The sequence below is a fragment of the Pristiophorus japonicus genome, chromosome 1 (genome assembly GCF_044704955.1).
Source record: "Pristiophorus japonicus isolate sPriJap1 chromosome 1, sPriJap1.hap1, whole genome shotgun sequence".
Lineage (NCBI taxonomy): Eukaryota > Metazoa > Chordata > Chondrichthyes > Pristiophoridae > Pristiophorus > Pristiophorus japonicus.
Genome location: NC_091977.1, coordinates 102714560 through 102730590, shown reverse-complemented (window position 1 = coordinate 102730590; position 16031 = coordinate 102714560). Strand labels below are relative to the sequence as shown.

The window sequence follows — 16031 nt, the reverse complement described above, 5'->3', positions numbered from 1 at the left end:
ATATTGGCCAATAATGTTGTAACTTTCTCCGTTCAGCAACACCAGTGAAACTGATGATACAGTAGAGAGAAAAAGTAATCACCATTTATGATATGCTGAAAACAAGAACTGTTTGACATGTGTTAAGAACATCTCTTGGGGGTGGGAGAAATTTAGGTGTCCTCAATGGAAGTCGTGTTTCCTCAATCAAGTTCAAGACTCGTGCTCAGCAATTCAAAGTGGTGCATGTTCAAAGACTGATCAAGTGAATTATGAATTTATGCATCTCTAATGGTCCCCGCCACAAACTCCTTTCCCTAGCCACTGACTCCATCCCTCTCCCTAACATTTGTCTGAGGCTGAACTACACTGTTCACAACCTTGGTGTCATATGAGCTTCCGACCACATATCCGCAGCATAACTAAGACCACCTATTTCCACCTCTGTAACATCCCCCATTTCTGCCCCTGCCTCAGTTCATCCACTGCTGAAACCTTCATCCATGCCTTTATTACCTCTAGGCTTGACTATTCCAATGCACTCCTGGCTGGCTTCCCACGTTCTACCCTACATAAACTTGAGGTCATCCAAACCTCGGTTGCCCGTGTCCTAACTCGCACCAAGTCTCATTCACCCATTACCCCTGTGCTCACTGACCTACACTGCGTCCCAGTTAAGCAACTTCTTGATTTCAAATTTCTCATACTCGTTTTCAAATCCCTCCACAGCCACACCCCTCCCTATCTCTGTTATCTCCTCCAGCCCCACAGCCTCCCGAGATATCTGAGCTCCTCTAATTCTGCCCTCTTGAGCATTCCTGCTTATAATAGCTCAACCATTGGTGACCGTGCCTTCTGTTGACTAGGCCCTAAGCTCTGGAATTTTCTTCCTAAACCTCTCCTGTCTCTCTTTCCTCCTTTAAGATGCTCCTTAAAACCTACCTCTTTGACCAAGCTTTTGGTCATTTGTGCTAAATTCTCCTTATGTGGTTCAGTGTCAAATTCTTGTTTTATAACACTCATGTGAAGCACCCTGTGACATTTTACTATGTTAAAGCTGCTTTATAAATACAAGCTGTTGTTCTACTGTAGTGTGCTGATTCAGATTAGTTTCACCCATGCAAGCACAATGCATATTTCAAAGTAAAAAGTGAAACTTTTCTTAAATTATATTTTAATATTGTTTTTTGTATGCACTGTGAGAAATATATATCAGTTACGAAAGAAAAAATGGAGGGCTACTGGGAAGAAATACATACACACCAAGGCCCCAAAATTCCATGGGTTTATGCTGGTCTCCCACCGTCACTCCAACAGAACTCATCAGAAAATGGCAGGCACCCGTTTGCAATGTTTCTGGAATTTTCCAACATGCCTAGTAATAGACTGTTATGTATGCATGCCAATGATGTAATGATGTACTGTAACACTAGACCTGAATGTACCTTCATCCTGTATATACCTTACCGGTGCTGCTGTTGGAGACCTAAGGATCACCTGTACACTGCAGGTAACCCAGTATAAAAGGGAGTTCACCTCTTGGTGTCTTCACTCTCGGAGCTGCAATAAAGGACTACAGTCTGTACAGTTCAAATGCCTCGTGGAGTCATTAACAGGGTGTCTACATACACAAAAACTGGTGACGAGGTTACGAATTGCACGCACATGTCTAATCTCAGCAACTTCCAACAATTCACCGATGCAGAAGATTGGGAAGCCTTCGTTGAAAGGTTAGAACACTTCTTCATTGCCAACAACCTGGATGGGAACTCACCGGCCACGTTGGCAAACAAGCGCAGGGCATCCTGTTCAGCAGTTGTGGGCCCACTATCCACGGCCTCGTCAGGGACCTGCTAGCCCCAGCGAAGACAACAACCAAGAGCTATGGGGAGCTCGTAACCCTAATACAAGAGCAATTGAAACCCAAAGAGAGCATCCTCAGAGCCAGGCACTGGTTTTACAAGCACCGACGACCCGAAGGCCAAGAAATTGCTAAGTATGCTGCAGATCTAAGAAGGTTGGCTGCACTGTGTGATTTTGGCGACCACTTCAATTAAGCACTAACGGACATGTTTGTTATTGGAATCGGCCATGAGAGCCTCCTCCACAAACTGCTCTCTGCGGACATCACAGTCACCCTGCAGAAGGCAATCAAAGTGAGCCAGGCCTTCATGATTTCGGTCTGCGACTCCAAACGAATGATGACCCACATCCAGGACTCTAAACCGACGAGCGCAGTGAACAGAATGGCGACTTTCAAAGGCAGAAATGCTGCCCTGAGTCCCGCACATGGGGCCAACCGGCTAGCCCCGTGCTGGCGATGTGAAGGAAACCACAGGGCCCATCAGTGCAGTTACAAAGACTATCCCAGCAAAGGCTGCAATGCGAAAGGTCACCTTCAGAGAATGTGCAGAAAAAGCTTTACTCACCGTGCCGCTGAAGAGTTGGCTGATCACCTGGGCTCCGACACTGATGAAGACGAAGCTGCTCAACCCCTGGAAGAGTATGGAATTTATACCTGCTCCACCGAGAGTTCCCGTGGAAGATGGAAGTGGACATCAACGAAGTTCCAGTTTCGATGGAGATCGACACGGGGGCAAGCCAGTCTTTGATGAGCCAGATGACCTTCGAAAAACTTTGGAACAATCCCGCCGAACGACCAAAACTGTCTCCTATCCAGGCAAAGTTGCTCACCTCACCAAAGGCATCATCCCAGTTGTTGGCAGCGTGGACGTCCAGGTTGGCGCGATGAACAAGCTCCTCTTGTGGATTGTTGCCGGCGATGGTCCAACGCTGCTGGGAAGAAGTTGGATGAAGCAGGTCCAAGTCGGTCGAAGCAACGACGGCCTCCGGGTTCCAGCGATCGACATCCCACCAGCCCCGAACTTGGATCCATCGCAGCACCTAGAAATCCTGCCGTCCAGCTCAACTGCGCAGCGACGACTGCACAACACTGTGGTGAGATCACTCAACCCGAACGTCCAGACCTCACCTTCTGGGCCGTGGCAGGACTCTGAGGGAAGAAGATCGGTGAAAAAGGTGGATTCCCGACATCTGTGGCCGAACCTGAGAAGAAAAAGATCGCCACAGTCTACCTCGAGGAGAGCGAGAAGATGGCGGCCGCACCACGAGGCGAAGAACCTAGAATCAAAATGGCCGCGACCAGACCACGAGGGGCAGCGTTGGAGGAGCGACACGTGGCACCGAGCGGCGAACCGGATTGGAAGGCCCCCTTAAAGGAGACTGGTAACCCAAAGAAGTTTCATGCTAGGCACAGTGATGCGAAGGACATTAAAGCTAAAAGTGCAGTAAGCGAATGTAGGTATGCAAATGTAGCGTTAAATTGTGATGCCGGATTAACTGATGAAAGAAATGCAATGAATGCTTATGAAAATGATGTTAGCAACAAGTTTGTACTGTTAAATGATGATGCTAGAAATTTCAATATGATAAATGTAACCCTGTATGGAGACACTGATACACAAGAAAGTGTTATAAGTGCTAAATGTGACAATGTAAAGAAAGATAACTGTGTAGAATCGACTATTTGTGATCAGAGTCAATGTGTCATGCATGCAGAAAGTAGACTGTTAAAGGACACCGGGTTCTACAGGTACAATGTAAATGCCAGAGGTATTCCCCTGTGGGAGACCCCCAGGTCCAGCGGGCTACCTGACCATGTAGCCTGGGCTTTTGGGACAAATGTGATGCCCCTGGAAGGGCTCACACACACCAGTGGGAGCAGACCCACTGCAGGGACAGCAGTCAATGAGCAGCACAGCCATCACCACACTGGCAACCTGCCCCAGATCGGCTCTACACTCTCTGGCCACCAGGGCCAGCACCAGGAGCGAGAGGCCAGTACCCTCCAGCTTTCCTGGCGGACCCTGGGGTGACCAGACTTCCACCACCAATGGAGGACAAGGAGCCCACACAGCCCTATGGCCCTGCCCATCACCAAATACCACCACTTACCCATTCTACAGTGTATGTACCCTACCCATTGCACTGGCTCCAACAGTGACACCCACATGGTCTGTGTGTGAGGGGGCGGGGGGGGAGAATGTATGACGCCAGCTTCAAGCACAGGGATCACACCTGGCACCCACACAACCCTCACCCACAACCTCCCACAGCCCATTACTGATCACCTCTCCAGGTCACGGCAATAAGGACTTGGGAAAGGCTTATGGGGGAGTGTTGTTATGTATGCATGCCAATGATGTAATGATGTACTGTCACACGAGACCTGAATGTACCTTCACCCTGTATATACCTTACCTGTACACCAGAGGGTGCTACTGCTGGGTCACCTGTACACTGCAGGTAACCCAGTATAAAAGGGAGCTCATCTCTTGGTGCCCTCACTCTAGGAGCCGCAATAAAGGACTACAGTCTGTACAGTTCAAGTGCCATATCCCTGCCTCGTGGAGTCATGAACAGAGTGCCTACATACACAATATAGACGAACCTCCATCCGCCCCTTACAAGCAAATGTTGTCAAGCGGATGGAGCCTCCCTATGGTAGGGATCTCAGGGAGACCTCAGCAACCTCTAAACCCTAATGTTGGACAGGTAGACATTATAGATGTGCAGTCTGCGCGGCCCCCAGCCTGCGAGCACCATCGGAGCAGGCCGAAGAGCGGAAGGAGCAACGTGGCAGCATACCACTCCAGGGAGCAGCACGTGCTGGAGCAGGAGAGCAACGGCAGTGAAAAGGGACGTCACCGATGTCCAGGTCGGTGATTGGAGCATGGGCAGGTACGCCAGGAGCGGCGAGGTCGGGGCGAAGGAGCAGCGAGAGACTGTAGAGGGACCTGATCGGGGCCCAGGAGAGGCGCGAGTTCGAGGCCCAGAAGAGGCGTGGGCTCAGGGGCAGCACGGGCCAGCCCACACTGCGATATGTGTGCACACTAGGACCGTGCAGCAGAGCAGGTCTCCAGTCGTCTTGGTTAATCCTTGCTACTGGACCAAGACCTAGCTCTGTCAAGCCCATGTGGTAGCTGGTGTGCAACAGTCACCATGTTAAAAAAGTCCAAGCACAGGCATCTTCCACCCTTCAAGATTTAATTCGGACCTGGAATTTTAGGTCCATCATTGAAACACCTGTGAACTTTTTGACGTGGAAGCAGGTCATCCTTGGTTCGAGGGACTGCCTATGATGATGATGATGTCCACAGTGCCCACCTATCTTATGCAAATTAACTGCCCTTCCACTGACTCCACAATCTCCAGTGGAGTCACGCTGGAAGGCATCAGCAGATGCAATCCCAGCAAAATTGCCAGAATTGTATTCCGAGGATTGTCAGGGTCCGGATAATGTTGCAAGCACAAAATGGTCATCAAGAGTCACTTTTCCCCCCAACCCAGACATCCCTTTGAGCCCCTGGCATTAAAAAGTTGCTTTACCATTCCAAGACTTCTGTAGATTTCACTAAAACAAAAAACTAATTCATGATCCCAGAAGATACATTACAGAAATCCTACGCAACTGAAAAATCTTAAATTTGTGCTGTTCCACACAGTGAATATGTGGCATAAATCAAACAATGTTTTGCTATTAAAACTACTTATTTGGCAAAGAGCAGTTTTTGAAAAGCACCGCTAAATGATTTATGTCTCCTAGTATTAAGTCGCTGGAAATATTAAAATTAGTCACTTTTGTTCGTAATTGGCAAGTTGAATAGTTTTAAAAACAGCCAGTTGTTCCATTACCATAATTTTTTAACAATCTGTGTAGGAGAGGTACAATTATGCAACTTGCTTTTGCTTTCATTAACACTCCTGAAAAACTGGAAGGTCTCATTTTATACAGTGCAAAGCCACCAGCTGGGTGTGACATGTGTTACTGGTTTTGTTGTTGCAGACATGGTGTTCGAAGCAACAATGGAAGTGAATCCTGATGAGATCCTTTATCCCTAAAATGAGACAGAATTTCTACAAAAGCACCACCACAAATCAACTGGTTGGAATTATTGCATCGCAACAAAACTTGTGATGGAACCTATAACTGTACCTGGGAATACATACAATAGTATTTTTTTTTTTAATTGTAAACTGAGTTTTACATCCGAAAACAGTTACTCCTTATTAAGCAAAAAAAAATTGTTGGTATATGAAGTGCTTTGGGTCATCCCAAAGATGTGATAATGCACTACATAAATACAAGTTCTTTCTTTAAATTATTCAGAATTATTAGGAATGGTTGTACAAAGAACAATGGTTTAGGAAAAAAAGTCAAAGCAACCATCTTGATGATTAATAAACAACTTAATAGTCATCAAAATAGTTGCTATGGATTTCTTTATAAACCAATATCCTGTAACTTAAACAGTTCATAATGAAATGGCAATTATAAAACAAGGAATAACAGGATTGTGCATTGTCTGACCAGATTTAATAATATACAATAAATGGCCTATTAACAAGCTTATTTTTTTAGGACATTAACAAGCTGTGCTACGAAGTGACAGGAGACAGGTTTGCACTCATGAATCTCTGCATAGCAAGTTCCAACTGCAGCCAAGCTGTCACAGGAAGATGCAAAATGGCAACAAAGTTCATGGTGAGGGAGAGAACGTAATTAAAACAAAAATATCCTGAGATATGTTGAGCTTTATTGCTCTTCAGGCACTTCCGAGTATTCAACAGAGCACCACGGATGGAGGGTTTAAGAGTAACTCACCTGTCCACACCACCATCTTTTGTGTAACATACTTATCTAAGGGTTAATGGGAGAAATATGTATACTTTTATATTTAAATAAAAGTATTTTTAAAATAAACTGAAGCCATGTTTCCTGAACATAGAAATCATTGGTTCTGTTCATGATAATGCAACTCTACTGTCAAAATTCTAATTCTTAGTGGGTGCAAAGGGGAGAATCCCTGCTCTCGAAAGACATTTAAATCAATGTCAGGTAGGTTTAAAGAGTGCCTCCAGGGACTCTGTAAACAAGATTCAACATTGGATTGGAGTTAAATTCCAAGTAGTGCCACTCCTCTGGGTGCTTCACATTGAGTGTCTCCAAAATCTGATTTACACTGAAGCTAAACTTGCAATATGAATGTACCCCACGACATGCCTTTCTCCCTCTATTAAGAGTGCAGAAAAATTTAGCATGATTAAATTTGGCCTGGATTTTAAGTTTTTATCTTCAGTAAATTTAAAAGTGATCACAATTTATAGGATGTGCATTTCAATAATTTCACATTATGTCTCAAGCCTATCACCTACCTTAAAAACAAGGAACTTCTGTCGCACTGATAGCCTTGAAATTCTTTAACCAGGGAGGAAACAATCTGGAAGAAATAAATAGGTGATCATAGACAATGGCACAAATTTTGTGATGGTAATGACAGTGAAACTGAACGCAGAAATTGCGATGCGTCATTCCCTGCTCCACCACAGGTTGCACTGTGGAACTTCTCAGAGCCAGTAATTAATTCAATGAAGAATGAAAACGTCTCCCATTACTCTGGAATATCACTGTTTAAACCCACCCAAAAATGTTAAGCTTGTTGAAAAAGATGTAACTGGATTTTTAGCAAGAGCACTGACTGCTGAGCAACCGTTCTGTTCCTGAAAATCTAATTTTATATTCGTAGAATTTCAACTTTTTCCATTAATCTGATTAAGAATTACAGGGTTTTACATTTTTTTTTAAGTTTATGATATTTCAGCTTCTACCTTATTCCTACATATATGTCCCAATCTTTATTGCATTCTCTGTAAAATTTATAAAAGGTAAATTAGAGTCTGTACATTTTACTTCCTGGTTTTCTATCTGTGAGAATTCTTCAATGCGATTGGCTACTTTGAAGATATGAGGCGTGAATTGGCTAGGATAGATTGGCGAATGATACTTCAGGGGTTGACAGTGGATGGGCAATGGCAGACATTTAGAGACCGCATGGATGAACTACAACAATTGTACATTCCTGTCTGGCGTAAAAATAAAAAAGGGAAGGTGGCTCAACCGTGGCTATCAAGGGAAATCAGGGATAGTATTAAAGCCAAGGAAGTGGCATACAAATTGAACAGAAATAGCAACGAACCCAGGGACTGGGAGAAATTTAGAACTCAGCAGAGGAGGACAAAAGGTTTGATTAGGGCAGGGAAAATAGAGTACGAGAGGAAGCTTGCAGGGAACATTAAGACGGACTGCAAAAGCTTCTATAGATATGTAAAGAGAAAAAGGTTAGTAAAGACAAACGTAGGTCCCCTGCAGTCAGAATCAGGGGAAGTCATAACGGGGAACAAAGAAATGGCAGACCAATTGAACAAGTACTTTGGTTCGGTATTCACTAAGGAGGACACAAACAAACTTCCGGATATTAAAGGGGTCAGAGGGTCTAGTAAGGAGGAACTGAGGAAACCCTTATTAGTCGGGAAATTGTGTTGGGGAAATTGATGGGATTGAAGGCCGATAAATCCCCAGGGCCTGATGGACTGCATCCCAGAGTACTTAAGGAGGTGGCCTTGGAAATAGCGGATGCATTGACAGTCATTTTCCAGCATTCCATAGACTCTGGATCAGTTCCTATGGAGTGGAGGGTAACCAATGTAACCCCACTTTTTAAAAAAGGAGGGAGAGAGAAAACAGGGAATTATAGACCGGTCAGCCTGACATCGGTAGTGGGTAAAATGATGCAATCAATTATTAAGGATGTCATAGCAGCGCATTTGGCACGAGGTGACATGATAGGTCCAAGTCAGCATGGATTTGTGAAAGGGAAATCATACTTGACAAATCTTCTGGAATTTTTTGAGGATGTTTCCAGTAGAGTGGACAAGGGAGAACCAGTTGATGTGGTGTATTTGGACTTTCAGAAGGCTTTCGACAAGGTCCCACACAAGAGATTAATGTGCAAAGTTAAAGCACATGGGATTGGGGGTAGTGTGCTGATGTGGATTGAGAACTGGTTGGCAGACAGGAAGCAAAGAGTAGGAGTAAATGGGTACGTTTCACTGGAGTTCAGAAGAATGAGAGGGGATCTCATAGAAACGTTTAAAATTCTGACGGGTTTAGACAGGTTAGATGCAGGAAGAATGTTCCCAATGTTGGGGAAGTCCAGAACCAGGGGTCACAGTCTAAGGATAAGGGGTAAGCCATTTAGGACCGAGACGAAGAGAAACTTCTTCACCCAGAGAGTGGTGAACCTGTGGAATTCTCTACCACAGAAAGTTGTTGAGGCCAATTCACTAAATATATTCAAAAAGGGGTTAGATGTAGCCCTTACTACTAGGGGGATCAAGGGGTATGGCGAGAAAGCAGGAATGGGGTACTGAAGTTGCATGTTCAGCCATGAACTCATTGAATGGCGGTGCGGGCTCGAAGGGCCGAATGGCCTACTCCTGCACCTATTTTCTATGTTTCTACTCAGCCTGCTTGATGGCATCACTGTTGCTGGACGTGGAGATTTGCTTGATTTGGTGCCAGACTCAAACTAAGGTCAGGGCAGCTAAAATTCACGCCACATCTTCCAGATCTTTGTGGGCAGCTTTCTTCAAAGTCAGCGGTGAGCACCATTGCTTCACCGCTTACCGCAAATTAAAACATGGATTTTTTATTCATTCATGGATGTGGGTGTTGATGGCAAGGCCAGCATTTATTGCTCATCCCTAATCACCCTTGAGAGGGTGGTGGTGAGCAGCTTCTTGAAACGCTGCAGTCTGTGAAGTGAAGGTACTCCAAGAATGCCGTTAAGGAAGGAGTTCCAGGATTTTGATGCAGTGACGATGAAGGAACAGCAATATATTTCCAAGTCAGGATGCTGATGGACTTGGAGGAAAACTTGCAAATGATGGTGTTCCCATGAGCCTGCTGTCCTTGACCTTCTAGGTGGTAACGGTTGCGGGTTTGGGAAGTGCTGTCATAGAAACATAGAAAATAGGTGCAGGAGTAGGCCATTTGGCCCTTCTAGCCTGCACCACCATTCAATGAGTTCATGGCTGAACATGCAACCTCATTACCCCATTCCTGCTTTCTCGCCATACCCCATGATCTCCCTAGTAGTAAGGACTTCATCTAACTCCTTTTTGAATATATTTAGTGAATTGGCCTCAACAACTTTCTGTGGTAGAGAATTCCACAGGTTCACCACTCTCTGGGTGAAGAAGTTTCTCCTTATCTCGGTCCTAAATGGCTTACCCCTTATCCTTAGACTGTGACTCCCTGGTCCTGGACTTCCCCAACATTGGGAACATTCTTCCTGCATCTAACCTGTCTGAACCCATCAGAATTTTAAACGTTTCTATGAGGTCCCCTCTCATTCTTCTGAACTCCAGTGAATACAAGCCCAGTTGATCCAGTCTTTCTTGATAGGTCAGTCCCGCCATCCCAGGAATCAGTCTGGTGAACCTTCGCTGCACTCCCTCAATAGCAAGAATGTCCTTCCTCAAGTTAGGAGACCAAAACTGTACACAATACTCCATGTGTGGCCTCACCAAGGCCCTGTACAACTGTAGCAACACCTCCCTGCCCCTGTACTCAAATCCCCTCGCTATGAAGGCGAAGAAGCCTTGGCAAGTTGCTGTGGTGCAACTTGTAGATGGTAAACACTGCAATCACAGTGCGCCAGTGATGGAGGGAGTGAATGTTTAAGGTGGTAGGTGGGGTGCCAATCAAGTGGGCTGCCTTGTCCTGGATGGTGTCGAGCTTCTCGAGTGTTGGTGGACTTGCACTCATCCAGGCAAATGGAGAATATTCCATCACACGCATGATTTGTGCCTTGTAGATTGTGTAAAGGCTTTGGGGAGTCAGGAGGTGAGACATTCGCAGCAGAATACCCAGCCTCTCACCTCTTCTTGCTGCCACAGTATTTATGTGGCTGGTCCAGTTAAGTTGGTGGGGGATTCGGTGATGGTAAGCCTGTTGAATGTCAAGGGAAGGCGGCTAGACTCTTGTTGGAGATGGTCATTGCCTGGCACAAATGTTACTTGCCAATTATCAGCCCAAGCCTGAATGTTGTCCAGACTTTGCTTCATGCGGACGTGGACTGTTTCATTATCTGAGAAATTGTGAATGGAAGTGAACACTGAGCAATCACCAGTGAACATCCCCACTTCTGACCTTATTGATATGTCCTGACTATACAGTAGAAATGCACACGAGGCCCATACTTGAGAGAAGGTCACTCTGTGATCAGTAACCTTTATTAGCCAGCACTGAAGTGATGAAGGTGGGTGGAGCTTCCCCTTTTATACCTGAAAGTCCAGGTTAGGAGTGTCTCCCACAAATTCACCTCCTAGTGGTCAATGTTATCACAGTGTGCAACTTAGATCAGTTTATACATGGGTTACAATGACAGTTGAATACATGACATCACCTCCCCCCCAAAGTCTTATTGGGATCACAGGTTAAGTCTCTCTGGTGGTTTACGCTCCTTTGTAGAGCGCCTGAGTTGGGGCTCCGGTTGTTGGGCGCTGGCCTGAGTGTCTGCTGTTTGCGGTGCCTCAGGCCTGACCGGACTGCCCACAGTGACTGGGTTCTCCTCCGCTTGGTTCCGGTGTTTGGTCACCTGTGGAGGAGTGAACTCGACATCGTGTTCTTCCGCTGCTTCTTCTATGGGGTTGCTGAACCTCCTTTTAGTTTGATCCACGTGTTTGCGGCAGATTTGTCTATTGGTAAGTTTAACTACCAGAATCCTATTCCCCTCTTTGGCAATCACAGTGCCTGCGAGCCATTTAGGCCCTGCAGCGTAGTTGAGGACAAAGGCAGGGTCATTGACATCAATACATCGTGCCCTCGCATTTCTGTCATGGTAGTCACATTGTGACTGGCACCTGTTCTCAACAATTTCTTTCATGGTGGGGTGTATAAGGGATAACCAGGTTTTGAGCGTCCTTTTCATTAACAGCTCTGCGGGTGGAACCCCTGTGAGCGAGTGTGGTCGGGATCTATAGGCCATCAGGAGGCGTGATAAGCGACTTTGTAGGGAACCCCCTTGGATTCTGAGCATCCCCTGTTTGATTATCTGCACTGCTCATTCTGCCTGGCCGTTTGAGGCCGGCTTGAACGGTGCCGTTCTGACATGGTTGATACCATTTCCTGCCATGAAGTCCTGGAATTCAATGCTTGTAAAGCACGGGCCATTGTCGCTAACCAAGACGTCGGGTAGACCATGGGCGGCGAACATTGCCTGTAGACTTACTACCGTGGCAGAGGATGTGCTTGAATTTAGAATGTCACACTCGATCCATTTGGAGTAGGCGTCTACTACAACCAAAAACATTTTTCCCATGAAAGGACCTGTGTAGTCCACATGGATGCGTGACCATGGCTTGACGGGCCAGGACCAGGGGCTAAGGGGGACTTCCCTGGGCGCATTGCCCAGCTGGGCACACGTGTTGCACCTGCGAACACAAAGTTCCAAGTCTGCATCTATCCGTGGCCACCAAACGTGTGACCTGGCAATTGCCTTCATTATGACAATGCCCGGGTGCTCATTGTGGCGTTCTCTGATGAACATCTCTCTGCCCATCTGGGGCATGACTACTCGGTTTCCCCACAGTAGGCAATCGGCCTGAATCGAGAGTTCATCCTTGCGCCTGTGAAATGGTTTGAATTCCTCAGGGCATGCCCCATATGTGGCTGCCCAGTCCCCATTCAGAACACATTTCTTGACTAAAGACAGTAGCGGATCTCTATTTGTCCAGACTTTGATCTGATGGGCTGTCACGGGTGAGCCTTCGCTTCCGAAAGCTTCAACAGCCATTACCATCTCAGCAGCATGCTCGGTTGCCCCCTCGGTGGTGGCTAGTGAGAGCCTGCTGAGTGCATCGGTGCAGTTTTCAGTGCTCGGTCTATATAGTCATAGGCAGCTAATGTGAGTACCCACCTCTGTATGCGGGCTGATGCATTTGCATTTATGGCCTTGTTGTCGGCCAAAAGGGACGTTAGGGGTCTGTGATCTGTCTCCAGCTCAAATTTCCTGCCAAACAGGAACTGGTGCATTTTTTTTATTGCATATACACATGCAAGTGCTTCCTTTTCTACCATCCCGTAGCCCCTTTCTGCCTGGGACAGACTTCTGGAGGCATAAGCTACCGGCTGTAACTGACCCTTGGCATTAACATACTGCAACACACACCCGACCCCACAGGACAACGCATCGCACGTTAAAACAAGTTTCTTACATGGGTCATATAGCATTAACAGATTGTTGGAGCATAACAAATTGCGTGCTCTATCAAAAGCCCTTTCCTGGCTGTCCCCCAAGACCCATTCGCGACCTTTGCGTTGGAGCACATGTAACAGCTCTAGCAACGTGTTCAATTTGGGAAGAAAGTTACCAAAATAGTTCAGGAGCCCCACGAATGAACGCAGCTCCGTCGTGTTACGCGGTCTGGGTGCTCTCTGGATCGCATCCGTTTTGGGCGCAGTAGGTCTGATCCCGTCTGCTGCTACCCTCATCCCCAGGAATTCTACCTCGGGTGCTAGGAATACGCACTTCGCCTTTTTCAGTCGCAGACCTACCCGGTCCAGTCTGCGTAGCACCTCCTCCAGATTGTGGAGATGTTCTTCAGTATCGCAACCCGTGATGAGGATGTCGTCTTGAAAAACCACCGTCCTTGGAATCGACTTGAGGAGGCTTTCCATATTTTGTTGAAAGATCGCGGCGGCCGAGCGAGTCCCGAACGAACATCTGTTGTACTCAGACAACCCCTTGTGTGTCGTGATGGTGGTCAGCTTCTTTGACTCACTCGCCAGCTCCTGGGTCATGTAAGCTGAGGTCAGGTCCAATTTTGAAAAAAGTTTGCCACCGGATAGCGTCGCAAAGAGGACCTCCGCTCTCGGAAGCGGGTACTGGTCTTGGAGTGACACCCGATTGATAGTGGCCTTATAATCACCACATATCCTGACCGACCCATCCACCTTGAGCCACCGGCACAATCGGGCTCGCCCAGTCACTGAATTCGACCGCGAGATGATGCCTTCACTCAGCAGGCGGTCCAATTCGCCTTCTATCTTTTCCCGCATCACGTACGGCACCGCTCTGGCCTTGTGGTGTACTGGCCTGGCGTCCAGGTTTATGTGAGTCACTACCTTGGTCCCCATGAAAGTGCCAATGCCAGGTTGAAATAATGAGTCAAATTTGTCCAGGACCTGTGAGCATGATATTCACTCCACAGAAGAAATTGCATTGACATCGCCCCATTTCCAGTTCATGACAGCAAGCCAACTCCGCCCCAGTAGTGCGGGACCGTCCCCCGGGCCAATCCAGAGTGGCAATCTGTTCTCCGAATCTTTGTGGGTCACGACTACCGTGGCACTGCCTAGCACCAGAATGATCACCTTTGTATATGTCCGCAGCTATGCGTCAATCGGCAATAATTTTGGCCTCCTGGCCTTGGACGCCCACAACTTATCGGACTGTTTGATACTCATCAGGGACTGGCTGGCCCCCGTGTCTAGCTCCATTGAGACTGGGATGCCATTGAGGAGCACTTTCATCATTATCGGTGGCGTCCTGGTGTATGAACTGTATATGTGCTCCACATGAACTCGCTGAACTTCAGCTTCCAGCGATTTCCCCCAGTGTTCATTTGGCCCCATAGGGCTTACGTCGGGCCCGTCCTCCTCATACATCAACAGGCTTCCTGCACATACGGGCCAAGTGACCACTCACGTTGCAATTTCTGCAGGTATATCGCCGATACCTGCAAGCTCTGGCTTGGTGTTTGCCTCCACACCTCCAACATGAGCCGTTGTTGGAAACAAAAGGTCCATTACCAGTCGATCGTCTCTGACTGTCTCTGTAACTGTCCTTAAGCGCACCATTGACAGGTTTTGATGGCCCCATTACTGGCCTCATTGTCCCTTGCAATGGCATGAATCGCCGTTCAGCTAGCCATTGTCTCTGTTGAATTCCCCCTTTGGGTTCGACTACATGCTCAGGCATGTCCGATTGCCCCTGTCTGCCTGGAGAACTGTGTGCCGTGTTAACAATGTTGACTCCCTGACCATTTGCTGCATTTAAGCCAAGATTTTTGTCAATCATTCTGGTCTCTTCCTCCCCTGAGATAAATGTCTGGGCCATCAAAGCCACCTTTTCCAGGGTCAAGTCTTTGGTCTCAATCAGTTTCCTGAAAACCCCAGCGTTCCCGATGCCCTCAATAAAAAAGGTCTCGCAGCATCTCCGCTCTGCATGCATCTGGGAACTTACATAGGCTCGCCAGTCGCTGGAGATCTGCCACGAAGTCTGGAACGCTTTGCCCTTCTCGCCGCCGGTGCGTGTAAAACCGGTGTCTCGCCATGTGCATGCTGCTCGCTGGTTTAAAGTGTTCCCCGATCAACTTACTGAGCTCTTCAAAAGTCTTGTCCGCCGGCTTCTCTGGCGCTAGAAGGTCCTTCATCAGGGAGTACGTCCTGGATCCACAAACCGTCAGGAGATGAGCCCTGCCTTTGTCGGCCGATTCCTGTCCCAACCATTCCTTAATGACGAAACTTTGCTGTAGTCTCTCAATAAAGTCGTCCCAATTATCACCAACACAGTACCTCTCGTCTGTGCTGCTAGTGGCCATGCTCGCATGGTTTAAATCCCAATTTCTCGTCGCCAATGATATGTTCTGACTATACAGTGTAAATGCACACGAGGCCCATACTTGAGAGAAGGTCACTCCGTGACCAGTAACCTTTATTAGCCAGCACTGAAGTGATGAAGGTGGGTGGAGCTTCCCCTTTTATACCTGAAAGTCCAGGTTAGGAGTGTCTCCCACAAGTTTACCACCAAGTGATCAATGTTCTCACAGTGTACAACTTAGGTCAGTTTATACATGGGTTACAATGACAGTTGAATACATGACACTTATGATGGAGGGAATGTCAGTGATGAAGCAGCTAAAGATTGTTGGGCCTAAGACACTGCTCTGAGGAACTCCTGCAGCGATGTCCTGGAGCTGAAATAATTGGACTCCAACAACCACAACGATCTTCCTTTGTGCTAGGTAGGACTCCAGCCAATGGAGAGTGCCCCCCTCCCCTCTCCGATACCCATTGACTTCAAATGCTTTGTTGATGTCAAGGGCAGTCACTCTCACCTCTGGAA

The 16031-nt window shown here is 47.1% G+C and overlaps 1 protein-coding gene across 4 annotated transcripts in view; it reads right to left on the bottom strand.

Annotated features, from left to right (window-relative positions):
* The window catches only part of fancc (FA complementation group C), a 330390-nt gene that overhangs the window by 187687 nt on the left and 126672 nt on the right, over positions 1-16031 (bottom strand). For all 4 annotated transcript variants that reach the window (XM_070882002.1, XM_070881996.1, XM_070882011.1 and 1 more), the window contains exon 6: positions 7216-7280. In XM_070882002.1, coding sequence (XP_070738103.1) covers positions 7216-7280 — 65 coding nt within the window. The remainder of the gene's footprint in view (positions 1-7215; positions 7281-16031) is intronic.